Source organism: Numida meleagris, chromosome 4, assembly GCF_002078875.1.
Source record: "Numida meleagris isolate 19003 breed g44 Domestic line chromosome 4, NumMel1.0, whole genome shotgun sequence".
Lineage (NCBI taxonomy): Eukaryota > Metazoa > Chordata > Aves > Galliformes > Numididae > Numida > Numida meleagris.
The window spans coordinates 48,410,792-48,425,713 of record NC_034412.1 but is presented as its reverse complement, the minus strand read 5'-3'; the positions used below and the strand labels follow the sequence as shown (position 1 = coordinate 48,425,713).

The 14,922-nt window shown below is 41.4% G+C and overlaps 2 protein-coding genes across 3 annotated transcripts in view; one reads left to right on the top strand and one right to left on the bottom strand.

Moving 5' to 3' along the window:
- Positions 1-1,649, top strand: part of HMGB2 (high mobility group box 2) — a 2,115-nt gene extending 466 nt beyond the window's left edge. For both annotated transcript variants that reach the window (XM_021396541.1, XM_021396540.1), the window contains exons 2-5: positions 85-254; positions 352-497; positions 582-756; positions 1,215-1,649. In XM_021396541.1, coding sequence (XP_021252216.1) covers positions 105-254; positions 352-497; positions 582-756; positions 1,215-1,367 — 624 coding nt within the window. In that variant the 5' untranslated portion in view covers positions 85-104 and the 3' untranslated portion in view covers positions 1,368-1,649. The remainder of the gene's footprint in view (positions 1-84; positions 255-351; positions 498-581; positions 757-1,214) is intronic.
- GALNT7 (polypeptide N-acetylgalactosaminyltransferase 7) overlaps positions 7,471-14,922 on the bottom strand; it is a 40,375-nt gene continuing 32,923 nt past the window's right edge. The window contains exons 10-12 of the mRNA XM_021395488.1: positions 13,797-13,895; positions 12,392-12,520; positions 7,471-9,778 (exon numbers count right to left, since the gene is read on the bottom strand). Coding sequence (XP_021251163.1) covers positions 9,641-9,778; positions 12,392-12,520; positions 13,797-13,895 — 366 coding nt within the window. The 3' untranslated portion in view covers positions 7,471-9,640. The remainder of the gene's footprint in view (positions 9,779-12,391; positions 12,521-13,796; positions 13,896-14,922) is intronic.

Here is a 14,922-nt window from a genome sequence, read left to right as displayed (position 1 = left end):
TGGGGGGCGAGGGGCGGGAGCGTGGCGGGGCCCGCCCGGTAGTAGCGCCGCCCTCACGGCGCCGCTCCCGCCCTCCTCCGCCAGGACCCGCCGCCGAGCTCGCCATGGGCAAGGGCGACCCCAACAAGCCGCGGGGCAAGATGTCCTCGTACGCGTACTTCGTGCAGACATGCCGCGAGGAGCACAAGAAGAAGCACCCGGACTCGTCAGTCAACTTCGCCGAGTTCTCGCGGAAGTGCTCGGAGCGGTGGAAGGTGAGCCCGGTGGAAGGGCGGCCGCTGCGCGGCCGTGGGGGCGGCGGGGCTCCGCCTGATCCCGCCCCCCGCGCCTCTCCCTTGCGTGTGTCTGCAGACGATGTCCAGCAAGGAGAAGGGGAAGTTTGAGGAGATGGCCAAGGGAGATAAAGCTCGCTACGACAGGGAGATGAAGAACTACGTTCCTCCCAAAGGAGAGAAGAAGGGAAAGAAGAAGGACCCCAACGCTCCTAAAAGACCACCGTGAGTGTTTTGGGGATTAAAAAAAAAACAGCTGTGTCCGTTCCGCTAGCCTCTTACTTGCTTAAACGCAGTTTCTTGTTTCAGATCTGCATTCTTCCTTTTCTGTTCCGAACACCGTCCGAAAATCAAAAATGATCATCCCGGCTTGTCTATTGGAGACACAGCAAAGAAGTTAGGTGAAATGTGGTCTGAACAGTCGGCCAAGGACAAGCAACCCTATGAACAGAAGGCCGCAAAGCTAAAGGAGAAGTATGAAAAGGTACAGTGAGAATAATGTAATAGTCATTAAAGTTGCAGAAGTCGCTGTGGATGTGACTTCTGTTTTGCACCTAACCCACGGACGGTTCACAGTTCCAAATGTTGTATGTTGAACTTTGTCAGGCTTCTACATGCATAGGAAGGTGTGGCAAGGAACCCTTGCAGTGAACCTGAATGTGTTTTTTTTTTATATGTCTAAGGATTTTATCAGTAAGTGCTTTCCTTCCAGAAAAATGGGTCACCTACTTGGAAAAACATGCAGTCATGTTCCAAAGCACTGCGTGAAGTTCATGGAACTGCATGGATTAATGCATGTTTTCACCTTCTGGTGAGAGAACATACAAGTCCTAAGGTTGAAAACCCACTTCTCCACATATACTGCAGCATTAAATTATTGTGGTAGTACTCAACTGTCGTCCGAGTCGCGTCACCAGCAACTAAGCAGCATCTTTCTTGCAGGATATTGCAGCGTATCGTGCCAAGAGCAAGAGTGATGCAGGAAAAAAGGGCCCAGGTAGGCCTGCAGGATCTAAGAAGAAAGCAGAACCAGAAGAGGAGGAGGAGGAGGAGGAAGATGAGGAAGAAGAGGAAGAAGAAGAGGATGAGGAGTAAATGAATGTCCTGCTGTAAAGATTTATGCTCAAAATCCAATATTTTGCTAAGAATGTGAACTCAAGTGCAGCTCATTGTTAGCTTCAGTATAAAAATCTGTACAGATTGTGTATAGGTAATGTGGTTCTTTGTAGGGAGACCTCTATTTCTAATGTAAGTAGCAGCTGAGTGCTGCTACAGTTCAGTTTTAAAAGAGAAAGTTGTGGAATGTTTCTGCATATTTAATGGTTTTGTTGAAATTCAGTGAATGATAGCCAGGTGTTTTTTTTTTTTTTAGCTAAGTAAAAGAAAGGAGGTAGCTGAATAGCTGATCTTATATTTTGTAGTATATTCATTGTATTACTTTTTTTAACAATTTTGTAATAAAATGTTGTACATTATTACTGTTGTATTTATGTTGGAGAGGGAGGGAGCCTTCTCCCAGCGTTCTTAGGAAATGCCCTGCTGGCTGTATGAGGAAGGCTGGCTGTCAGACAGATGTGGTTGGAGGCAAGTCTTCTCTCATGTTCCCCACTTTCCTTCCCTCTCCCCTTGGCCCCAGTGTTAGTGACTTCTCATAAACTACATACCTTGTGAAACAGCGTGAAAAATTTTGGAATGTTCTCACAGACCAAGAGTTAGAGTCCTGCAAAGAGGAGGAGGTATCTTCAAAGAGCATCTACTGGTACGTTATTGGTTGTAGGGTTAACAGGAGCACCAGTTGCACTGTTTCATGGTCTTCCAAGACTTTTTCTCAAGCTTGGCATGAATATGTAATGAATAATAACTGGGTATCTAGCACTATTTCCACACAGAAAACGGAGGGTTCCATAGCTAAACAAATACACTCAATTTAATTTGTTGAGATGACAGGTTAGAAAAACCCTTTTAGTAGCATTCGAAAGCCCAGTGCTGAAAGCCATTTCATGCCTAGAGAGTAAGTGTGTGCCATAAAGGGCATGTTTCAGATTTTTTTTCTTACATCTATTTTCCATCAAAAGTTAGGAAAAACGGGAAAAGTCCCTTGTATACATGTAAGATAAAAATGGTTTCAGCACATCGCCATGATATGTGGCGCACTGAATATTCACAAAAGCATGAAATAAGGTAGCTAAAGGCAATTCTTATGTTTTTATAGTGAAGTAGGATATTAACCTCTGAAGGCCTTGAAAGCCCAAAGTTGCACTGTATGCTCTTTGCAGTTCTAGAGAACCTTTGTCCTTATTTCCAATACTCTCCCGTACCGATACAATTCTTTTTCACAGCATGTAGCTGAGACTACACCGGTATTATTTTTAGCATATTCTGTCCAGGTTTTCCTGTAGAAACCTCCCATGGCCTCCCCTGAATTCTCAGACTCCCTTCCAGAGTAACGGTGACGCTTTGAGAACCCTTTCTGATCCAGTTTAAATAATCATTTGCAGTGGATCAGTAACATCAGAGTCAATTGAGCAGTTTGATGATTGGAAATGTCTTCTTTTCTGCTCTCGTGCTTTTGAATGGAACAAAATATAACCCTTAAGGTGTCCTTAAAAGGACACGAGGTAATTCAGGATAAAGGCATCTTTTCTATATAAAGAAGTATATTCCAGGATTTTCCTCAGTGAGCTAAAGGCTTTGGGGTTCAGTTTCATTTAGTATTAACTGGTTAAACTAACATTCCCACTGTTGTCCCATATCCTAATGATGCTCTATGAAAAGCCACCCATGTGTTCCCTTTGCTTATGGTCTCAATTACAAAAGTGCCCTGACTGCTGGAAATCTCCGTTGCAAAGCCAGCCTTGCACTCTTCCCAACCCAACCCACAGATCAGTTTGCATGACACAAGGTCAGCGTGAGCTGCAGCAAACCACAGCAAAGCTCTGCATCAAACGGATCTATCAGCTGGGAATAATGTAGTGACCGAAGATGATCAGTAATTTTTTGAATCGTCTGTTGCCCTTCTGATAAGAAGGGTGTTGAATACAGATTAAAGGCAATTGGAAAAGAGCATATGGAATTACTACCTTCAAATGAAGTTTTAAAAAGTATGGTATGTGAGATCAGGATCTTCAGATAATGCCCATCTGTGGACACTGAAAGAAGCAGCACTGGAAAGAACCAGTGAGCGATCAAAGCAAAACAAGAATGTTCAGAAAAGGCCACAGTAGTTGGCACAGTTTTTTTGCAACCATGTTTAATACGGACAATCTTACAAAATTACTCACTTGAAACTTTTCACTGGAGGTGAACTGGGAGGTCCATCTCAAATCAAAACTAAAAGGGACACCCAAAGTGTTGCTGGTATCGGGGAGAGTGCTTGAATTGCCTGAGAGCTCTGGCATAAATGTACCCTACCCACTGAAGGAGACCAAGACTGCCACACCTAGGAAAGACAGGAATAAAGAGCAGGTGTGAAAGAATAACAAATGTAACACATAACAAATAAAAAACAGTTTTCCCACTTCTAAAAAAGTGGAAGTTATTTCCAAACCCGTAAAACAGAAGAAACTTGCACTCCGACAACCAGATGCAGCAAAATGTGCAGCAGGGAAAAGTACAAGCAGGACAAGTTGAGAAAATACATGGATTAATAACTTCCATAAACATAACAACTAGGAAGCCTACCAAACAGTCCTTTGGGATGAAAGATGATTACAACAGAAAAACAGCGTTCAGAGTAGGTTTCAGGAAAATAAAGCTTTTTTTAAACCTTCTGGAGGAGTTTCAGAAAGTTCTCATGACAGAATTTTTAATGGAGGAGGCATGGTGGAGCATCTGTCTCAAATCCAACTGTAAAAGGTTTTGAAACGAAATGACAGGACAGATGGTATTCATCCGAGAGTTCTAAAGAAACTCAAGGATGAAATGGCTGAACCTTTAACTGTACTTCATATGTGTATTTTCTTTCACTTAAAACTGCCTTAGTACTGGAGGAATGGGAGGTCACAAATATGATGCTAATTTTTAGAAAGTATTCCTTGGAGATGCAGGGCACTTCAGACCAGTACATCCATATGGGAAGCGAAGAAGTTCTCATAGCACAGATGAGAATTTCTGGACAAATGGCTAAAGAAGACGTAAGAGGAAGTCCTGTTCACAGACCTGTAAGGGTTCTTTGGGGGACAAAAAAAAAAAAAAAGACAAAAAAAACCCAAGGTGAAAATGAAGCTAGGGAGATCAGGTACGTCTACTCCATCTGAATTTCCTGACAGACTCCTCATAAAAGAAAGGAAGCCATCATTGAAGGTCTTAACAAATGACTGGTTAAAACACAGGGATAGAATGGAATCTAGTCATCACCATCACCAGTTGGGGAAAATCACCTGTGAAAACCCATAGGTTATTTTTGGAGGTTGGGTTAAGGGCTAGTGAAGACTATTTAATATAAATATGTAAATGATTTGCAGAAAAGTGGTGAACGGTGCTGCAACAGAGATGAGAGCTATCCGTGAAGAACAGCAAAGGCAGTGCGAATAACTGCAAAAGCAGTGTGCTTTAAACAGAAGGTGAAATATGCTGTTAATACAAAATATATTACATGTAAATATGCGCTCTCCTAACATTTGCGAAGGGGAAAAAGAAGGCCTAATGTTTACATCATTGGTAATGAGGATGGACAATAGCCTACATTATACTTGTCTGGAGGAGATGCTGGAGCTATAACAATTCTGTGAAGATGTAACGGATATTTGATAGAAAAGCAAACAGCAGGTCAGGCATTATTAGATAAAAGAATTAGGAAAAAAACAAGAACTGTTTTTTGAACTCATTACCTTCTTCCTGAAGAAATGTAAGGTTTCATTTTTCTTAGACCAACTCCTTGAATGAAGCCTATTTACAAAGTTGGTCTTACTTTTCCCAAGAGAACCCCATGGTCTGAAGCACAGTAAATATTCTTTGTTTTGTTTTGTTTTCAAAAGGAAGACCTTGATCAAAACAGCTACGGACACAGGAACTAAATGCAGTATATACAGGCTTTAAAACTCAAATAGCAACAAAGAAATCGTCAATGGGCATGGAGAGAAAATCAGAAAGAAATGAAACAGGAGTTCTATCTTTGATCACCTGATGTTCTGTTGATCTATTTCATAAGGGTGTATCAGAAGAACCTTGTGTGTAATACTAATATATTATCTACTACTTATTGCTCAGTGACAGATTATTTGCTGTGGTGGTGTCTGTCACAGAACGAGCTTCACTTGCCTTGCCATCCTTAACAAACATTTATCTTTGTTGTCTCATTTTGACTTGTATTTCTTTCCACACCTTGAAAAATCTAAATTCTTTGCCTACTACCTCTGCATTTCTGGAATTGCTGGGTGTCTCCTATGAGCAGCTTCATAGCCCAGTCTGCTTTTCCACGATTCCTTCTGAGTTCAGTGTCTAGAATCCTGTAACAGAGCCAGATGTAGAGCTTATTGCTACGTTCTCCAACACAGACAGCCTTTGTGGGACTCATAGCCCTTCTAATTGTGGCATGTGCATGAGACTGAAACCTACCCAGTCCAAAAAAGTTGATTTTTCTGTCCACGCAATTTTCTCTTAATCAGTACAATCAAGAACTGTCACGGGCCAGCAATAAGTGAGTGAACCTGTAGGCTGCTCCAACCAGATATTCTCAGATAGATAACTTTGGCCTCACTACTGGAGAGGCTCTTGTTGTTCCAGGACTGAATACAGTGCCCGCCATCAGAAAAATCTTTGGCCAGGAAATCTCATGCTTCACCTACAAGTTCTACAGCTATTCTCAAAGACTCTTAATCCAAACATCTGTTGCTAAAGTTGTACCCGTAAGCGGGCTCATCAGCAGAGCTGAAGGAATGACATTTGAATGGACAAGCTGTAACTGCACCGTCAAGTAGCTTCCAACAGAACAGTCCACATCCTTCCAAAAAAGTCTTTTGAAAAATGTGCTGTGGTGACATTCTTGTCAGTACTGCCATCTTGAAGCCAGCTGCTGGCTAGCTGAACCCAGCGCTGACCTAGCACTAACTTCTCCTTTGGGAATCAAGACCATTAGTAAGACCGTAATTCTTCTGTACCTCACTGATTTGTCTCAGCAGGGGAACAAACTTCAATGCCAGTGTGTTTCTTTAGGCAACTGGAAATTTTTTGTGTAATCAGATGTGATGGATGACCAATCTCTGCCTAGATTCAAAAAGTTGCCAGACAAATTCTGGAATACTAAATAGAAAACACAGTTTCTTGCTCAAAGTCCTCGAATTGTAACTTGCCAGAAGAAGGGGAGAAGTATCCTTGCCCAGTCCTTTCACTCTGCCTTGTGCTGTTCAAGCACACCAATCCTACTGAGGGAAACAAGGCTACTGTGCTACCTGGACTTTTTGTCTGGGCACAAATTCCACATCTGGTCACTGGAGTCAGCAACACACCGGAGGCAGTTCTGCCTTCACACTGCATGATCACATGAGACCAGTGGTACTCACAGCCCCCCACGCTGCTTTACCTGCCCTCCTGCTCACACATGGCACGCTTCTCCCTCAAGCAATCACATTTCTTTTCAGTGAAGCATATTTGTAACGAGAATTAGAAGGGATCTAACATGCATGCATACCTTTTCGTCTTGGTGTGTAAATAATCTCTCAATCCTTCTTCCAGCCTTAGGTCCTTTCCACACAATGCACCTGCTTAATGGAAGGAATTTGCATTTTTCATCCGTTAAGGTCCATCAGACCATAAGCTATGCCATTACCTTGCTGAAGAGTCTTTGTCCACATGACTGTTCAGAATCATCACATTACAATGCAACATTGTGAAAAACTCACAGGTTGTACAGACTGCCTTTTTTTTTTTTCTTTCCTCTTTTACCAGGACCTTTTGTTCTACTTCAGAAATCATTCTTATATTCATTTTTTTTTTCTGTGAGCATATTAAATCTACCTAATTAGATCAGTGCAGGTAGTACAAAAATCCAAGTATGTCCACATGGCAACTCACGGTGAGAAATTCACTTCTGACTTCTCTGGATAAAAAACTCATCCCCCACAGATATGACAAAAGGTACCTAGGTAAAAAGTAAAATAAAGCACTTTTAATATTTGTTAGTTTGTAACACAGAAGTTCTCAAGACTTAGAGATACGGGGTTCCTATAAGGATGATAATCCACTTTTACTCTGTAAAAAATATAGTAAACCCAAAAATTCAAATATTTTATTCACTTCACCTAAAAAACAAGCAACCCATAAGATATACATGATTCCCAGATTTCTCCCTAATAAATTTCTGAAAGATTTATACAATTTCTACAGAAACATACAGTGTATCAAAATCTGCATAAATCAAATTTATAAAATATGTAGAAATGCATAGTGACATTATCATCAACTTACAAAGCAAGAATATGGGAATTATTATTTTTTTCCAAGCAAGCTATAGTATGAAAAAGTCATTACAGCAACAGCTTCTTATGATCTCATGTTTCGTAAAGTTTCAGTCTCGCATACAGATGCGTATTCACACACAGCATCAGCTTTTAATGAATTGCACAAAACACCCATTTAAAAAGCACAATTTATGTGCCACCACTCTTTCTCTTATGCATAGTAATATGATTAAATTAATCTACCCGGCACACAAAAATGGAGTCAGTTTTCATACACGCAAGGAACAAGTACTGACACACACCCTTATTTTCCGTTTTCCAGTTTCTCCCTCCTTTATTTTCTATTCTTCATACCTCTGAAAGGATAGATGAGAAGTTTAAAGAAACTAGGAAAGATCCCAAACTAATATATCAGTGCAGTCTGCCCTAGAAAGATCAAACTCTCACCATATATGATACACAACCCTTGTTAACACCAATGAAAGCTGCATGCAATGCTATTCTAGATTTCAGGGAATATTTAGTTGTACTTAATAGTGTGACATGTTATAGGCATAACTCTAAGTCAGTACACTGATGTCAACATTTAACAGTCACAAAATCTCGAATAAGGAAGCGAGGATAAATCATTCCTCCTCCACCTCTCTGTTCATTCAGAGTACTTAAACTCCTGAGGGAGTTCTCATGAACTCCTATTCGGAACATTTTCAGAAACTCCTTCATGCTCTGTTCTGTACACTATAGCACCACGTGGTTGTATTTTTGTGTTTGTAATCCCTCAGGAAAAGTTTCCAATGAAAAAAAATATGGAAAAAATTAATATGAATAAATGTTTCAAGATTTCCACTTCTCTTTTCAATCCTAAGTCCAGACTCCAAAATAGTGGACAGATGTCCTTTCAGACAAGTACGCAGATGTGTTAATGAGTTGGATTTTTTTCCTAATTGAAAGTTTTAGTTCACCTCTAAGTGATTTTCATTTAAAATAACAATATAAATGAAGCACTGGATTTTTTTTTCTTTTTAATAATTGTGCAGCTTTTTTTAAATCTCTTTTTTTATTTTCTATTATTCTTATTTTTATGATTTAAACAAGCAAGTTAGTGCTTATGAATTCTTGACTGGAAGTGCGAGGGTGCTTCATTCAAACCCAACATACCACATTGGTGCTAGCCTTGTTGCTGAGCTCCTCCTTCCTCCACGCCAGGCAGGTGCCCAGCTGCTCGCCCACGCACACCAGAGCAGAGGTGGGCCGACGGCCCCGACGTGAGAGTTTGGAGTGAAGGGGCCTGTCAAAGCAGCCGCGTGCAGCCCCGCTTCTGCCCACTGACGAGCAGCCCAGCTGCTGACAGCAACCATCTTCAGCAACACAGTAATTATGTGGGGTGGGACAGCTGATCCCTGCCTGTGGTGACATCCACTGTATAATTTCCGACAAATGCTTTTCTTGTGAAAGAGAGAAACGGAAGAGGCACTAAATATGTTGAAATTCACCTTCCAAAAAAGCAGCATGACTGTGAGAGAAGGCCACCCTGGCTAATAACCTGTGGCAGTGCTTAGTAAGATGTAAAATTAAATAAAAATTTACAACAGGTTGATAATCACCAAGTTCTATGAAAATCTGGTTACTCCAACCTTTTCAAGTTTGTGTAAAAAAACTGCCTTCAGACCCCTGAGTGTAATCCCAAAGAAGACAACAACGCCTTTAACTATGTTCCTATGAAACACAGCTAACAGCGCATTAAGTTACCAGCGTCTTAAAACAAAAAGATGTAAACATCTACAGAGTTTAAGGTAAAGCAGTTTTGTAAACATTAACTGCGGATGATAATGTTATTGTAATAATCACAGTTCATCTATGTCCTTCATCCAAGTCAGGAGGCTCGGAGCTGTACAGTTAATAATTGCAGCAGTTTTCAGGCTATTTTCAGTCCTGTACAAATGAACGTGTCAGTAGGTAGGTTCTGTTTATCTACACACTAAGAATGTTGTTCATTTCCCATTTCTGCGTTGCTTTACTGGAATCACACTCTGCAATGAAAACTTGGTGTAGGACTTCGGACCGATCCAAGCACTTCCCTGAAGGAATGTGAGTAAATCTGTGCAGATTCTGGAAAAAAAAACAAACACCAGGGACATTTAAAAACAAAACAAAACAAAACAAAAAAACAACCATCAAAAACCAGACAAAATATTCTTCACAACTGTAATATAGCTATTTGCAGTTACAAAACTGGGTTTCTGGGTCCCTGAAAAAGATCAGTTCCATATTCATTCCACTTACTTGTTAAATTTAGACTTTTACATCCTTTGTGTTATGAAATGTTCGATGCACGTAGGTCAACTTGAAACGCCTTGCATTTCTCATCAGAAACAAACTGCTAAGAAAATAAGCACAACTGTGCCTATAACACTTCCAGCATTTTCATCTGTCCCGTAACCCAAACAAAAGATTAACTCTCGAGGACAGCTTTATGAGAGCTGACCTTGCCGGGCAGATCCTCCTCTGGTTAGCCCTCACATATAGCAACATTAACTCCGCTGGGGAAAAAGCAATAACTTTGCTCCCTGTTTGACTGGTTGGAGGAAGAAAAGAAGGGATGAGAGCAAGGCTGGCCTCCAGAGCAACAAGAGACGGCTTCAGAAACTGCAGGCCTATTGTGTTGAGCGCAGTCAGGCTGAGACTCGCATGTTTGGCTTCTTTTATCCCCCCTTCCCGCAGCGCCTGAATCTCACCATTTGCCAAGCAGCCTCTGGCTCCTGGCTGCCCCACTGCCCAGCTGCGTGCAGCGTGCCAAGTGAGGGCACAGCAGCAAACCTGCTGCGCTGGGGCTGCACAGCCCTGCCCCATGCTCCCTCCGGCGCATGAGGGAGTGCTGGGCCCCCTCCCATCGCCCCATCACTTGTACACACATGTGCACATCCACACGCTAGGGCAGCTCAATGTGCATGCCCTTCATGGGGATGGACGTGTGGCTCCAACTGCTTGGAGAGGTAAATGGAAGTCAGAGCAGAAGCCATGAGCTGACCTCTGCCAGCTCCGTTCTGGATGCATGCCTGGTCACCAACAGCCCTGCTGCTAAATGCGGTAGCACAGATGTTATGCTCACCAAACTAGCACATGAACTAGCATTCCTGAACCAATCGACTGGCCAGATAACTTCTCCTGGCAGGAGAACAGCAGGCCACAACATTTTTCAGCAGTTCATAAGCGTTTCATTCCTTACACCCTCCTCATTAGGAGAAATGGTCACACCCTTCGCACTGCACAGCAGAGGGTGCCAAAGTTCTAAGATCTGCTTGGTTACACACCTTTGGTGGTCCTTTCGCTCTCTTCTCCTCCCCATATTTTTTCTGGAAGCCACTCAGTGCTTTGTTCTGCAGCCCAGACTGTGCCCATCAGGCTTCCTTATAACTTGTGGTAATAAGCAACCAATTACACAATTGGTACCACTGGGGAGGAAATGGATCTTCTTGCATAAATGCAACTCTTAGAGGAGTGCCAAGGAACATGCTGGGATGCTCTAGAATGGCTGGAGAGGTAACAAGTGCTATATACTACTCTAATACTAGAGCTGAAGTCAGCAGGCACTGAAACACTCCTTACTGAATTTTAAATTTCAGATTTAATGAATTTTGCCCATCTAAATGACACAAGACATTAGAAACAGCATTATGTTGCTTGAGATTTCAGAGCTCTATGGAAATAACAGAAAAGGTGGGGTGGCTTTGAGGCTAACAAAAATAATTCACTGCATTCAGTAGTGGCTTCCAGACAGGCTCAATACAGATAACCAGTTAATGAACTAACAAGTATGCAATGTGCTAGGTAGAAAGAAGACGAAAAATCAGACACAGAACTAAGTTACAGAGCCATTGGCCATATCCAGTGATAACATCACCCTTAGACAATTCAGCATCATTTTTTTAAGAGAAACAGAAATATTATCTTAGACTTTCAGAACTCAAATTAATAGAGGACTTACAGGCGTACTTACTAAATAGCCCATAACAGCCCTTGCACGTGTATCAGCCAACATTCCTAGTCTTTATTAAAAATTCATAGATTTTGCAATAGTGTTATAATGGCACCACACCCACAATTCACAACAGAGCGTGTTTTTAGAGAACAGCTGTTAATGGACAGGAGAAAGAAATACTGAAAAGGGCAAAGAGCACATAAAGGCAAAAAGTAATAATGCTACATTCACCTATTCTTACGTAGACTTCTTTCAACAGAGTGACACTTCAACTGAGACATCCCCAAATTAGATATATTGTCGCTAGCCGCTAAATGCACCTCAGCATTTAAGTCATCTTCTCACAACACCCAATAAAGAAACTTTATTAAAAGAAAGACACAAGCAGAGAGGGTGGTGGCATGAAAAGCTTTTAGAAACACTGTCACTTCTTTGCTTCCTCTGAAATGAGTGCTAACTCCTAGGATACATGTGGCAGCACTTGGAGCTCCAGGAGATTTGCTTTTAAGATTTTTGCTTCAGAAGTCAGCAAATAGGAGAGCCTGCAAAATACCTTTCCCTACAGGAAGTTTTCCCAGCAAGCATGGATTTCTGGGAACTTGCAATTAACATTTCCTCTGTTTGTTTCAGATAACCTTGTCACAGATCTCTATTTTCTGATACATGGAGAGTAATAATAGAAAAGGTGTAACAAAACAAGATCTGAATGACAATTGCTTTTCCCCTGCATGTCTGTTACGCACCTTGAAGTATTGCCAGTCCTTGTATTCATTCAGATTACAATGTGTAATCATAATTTTGGATCCGTCTGGTCCTTTAGTTAAGCACTGATCATACTGCATGAGTTGATTAGCTTCATTGATTCGGAAAAGCTACAGAAAAAAAAAGATGGCATCTTCTTAACAGCTGACTTAGAGTAATATTTCAGAAACAATGCAATATCAATAGAATTCCGTCATGCTAAGTATTCTCCAGTGTTATTACACCTATTTTGAGGAGAGCTCTTTATTCAACATGCTGTAATATATTTTTGCCAGCAAAACACTCAGTTTTAAAGATAACTTTGCTTTAGGATTTAGAAGGTGAAAAAGCTTACCTAGCAAGACGAAGATGATAACAACAAAGGGAAACCTACTTGGGAAACTTCTGAAAATGTTCAGCTAGAAGCCTTTGTGGGATTTGATGGCTAAACAACCCCCTATCTTTGTAAAAACTTGGTAGCAAGTCCCTGGGCTTGGGCAGTAATTCCAGGTGGAGACAGTAAAACTTCAGCATTTATGCATGTAGGAAATCAAACTAACGCATACAAAATATATTCAAAAACATTATCTTAGCTGCTCCTCATGAAAGAATTTCTACATGCTTTGGGAATACCATCTACAGAAAAAAGTATTTTAGGGAACTTTTGCATTAAAGATCAAAATAAAAAGAGACATTTCCAAGGCCTACTAAGAATTAAGCAGATACGATTTTTTAAGCACTGTCCTGCATGTGATTTCAGACTGCAGTGACAAAAGCCACCTGGTTCAAGTCCACAACAGCATAAACAAGGGCTGTAAGTGCTGCAGCCAGCTACATCCAGCTGAAAAAGGAGATGCAAATACAGAACAGCATGCTTGCCTGGCAGCGTGTGTAGGTTTGTGATGATACAGGTGAAACACAATAATAGCATGGGTTGTAATCATCTATTAGAAAATATGTTCTGTGGTGGAAGGCGAGTTGCTGCACAGAAATATTTTATACTTCCATTAAAGCAAAACAACATTGTGAAATAAGTGAGCTGGAGTAAGGAGAGCTGTTTCCTGAAGGATTAATAATTAAGTGAGGGTAAATGATGAATCAGTAGTGATGTTAAGAGTTGTACTTGTTCTAATGCAGTGATATGGTTGCTTTAAAATACGGTTCTTGCTTCCACATAGACCTGCTTCACTGAGAAACAAGTTCTTAATTTCCCTTCAGTTTTGTACAGCATTTTGTTTGTAACAATACCTTCAGATTCCTGTACTTAAGCAATGTCAGCATGCTTATGAAAAATCTTTAACTCCCGTAGGTAGCATGGGAGTGACTTTATGCACAGGCTTAAGAGAAACAGCCTGCTATCCATTAGTGCAAGTATTTCTCTTTCAGACTTGCATCAGAGCCACCTACCTGGTTTCCTCCCATTCTGTGGCACGGTCCAAGTTCGACAATGCCGCCGTTGGTGTGCCCCATGCTGTCGATGCAGTAAGCTGTTTCAAAGCCTCTGATCTGGAAAAGAATAGATTGTGCACTTTCAGTTCGTCTCATGAGAAAACGAGCGCAAAGGAGTTCAGAAAATTCCCACTTCTCTTTCAGACCAGAAACAGCTATCTGCCAGACAGACACAAGACAAACCTGCACATGACACGTAAATAATGATGTTACTTGTTGGAGATGGTGCTGCTAGCTGCCCCAGACTAATCTGTGGGCTCTCACATGAGTTAAACGACACCACTAAAACTAGAGCTGTGGAACTCAGTTCCAAACTAATGACACTGAAGTCCAGGACTTCCAAGTATTTTAATTTAGTCAATCTCCTATCAAAGCATGCTCAGTCTCTCAGATCTTCATAAATAAAGCAGCAGCTTGGTTAAACTGCTCTCATCTGTGGAAGATGTAAGGAGATAAACTTGATGCAGAGAAGCTGCAAACAGTGGTTACTAATGCTGCAGCCAAGCACAGACCCCTGACTCAGCTGCAGAAGTGTGTTCTGCAACAGCAATTACGTGGGGAAAAAAAGAAAAAAAACAGGTCAGAGACAGGCAGAGGCAAAAAGATAAAGAGCAAAACTCCTGTCGGAAAGCACACCGCAGCTGCTCATTATCCCATTCTACTCTCAGAAGGATCAAAAAATAGCTTTGCAAAGACACAAATAACATTCTTGCCGAATCTCTTTCTTCTTTGTGGCTGTAGAAGGAAGCTGGGAGGACTGAGCTGAGAGCACAGCCCTGACTTCCAGGCAGTGCTGGGGAAGATGAAACCCACACTTCCTTTCCTGATGGTTTGGAAATGCAATTAGTGCGGTGTTACAAACATATGGGGAAAAAATCTCAGGTACTGTAGGACAACTGGCAGCCAGCGAAGAGTTCAAGGAAACTTTGGAGGAGTCTCTGTACTTCAGTCTTTCCTGTTTCTTCTCCAGAGCCATTCGCTTTTATCAATGAAAGTTTCCCACAAGGTGACCATTATTCTTTTATTCTCTTCCGATATTTTCACCTCAGTGAAGCTATGTATGACAAGGGTTTCGAACCTTTTT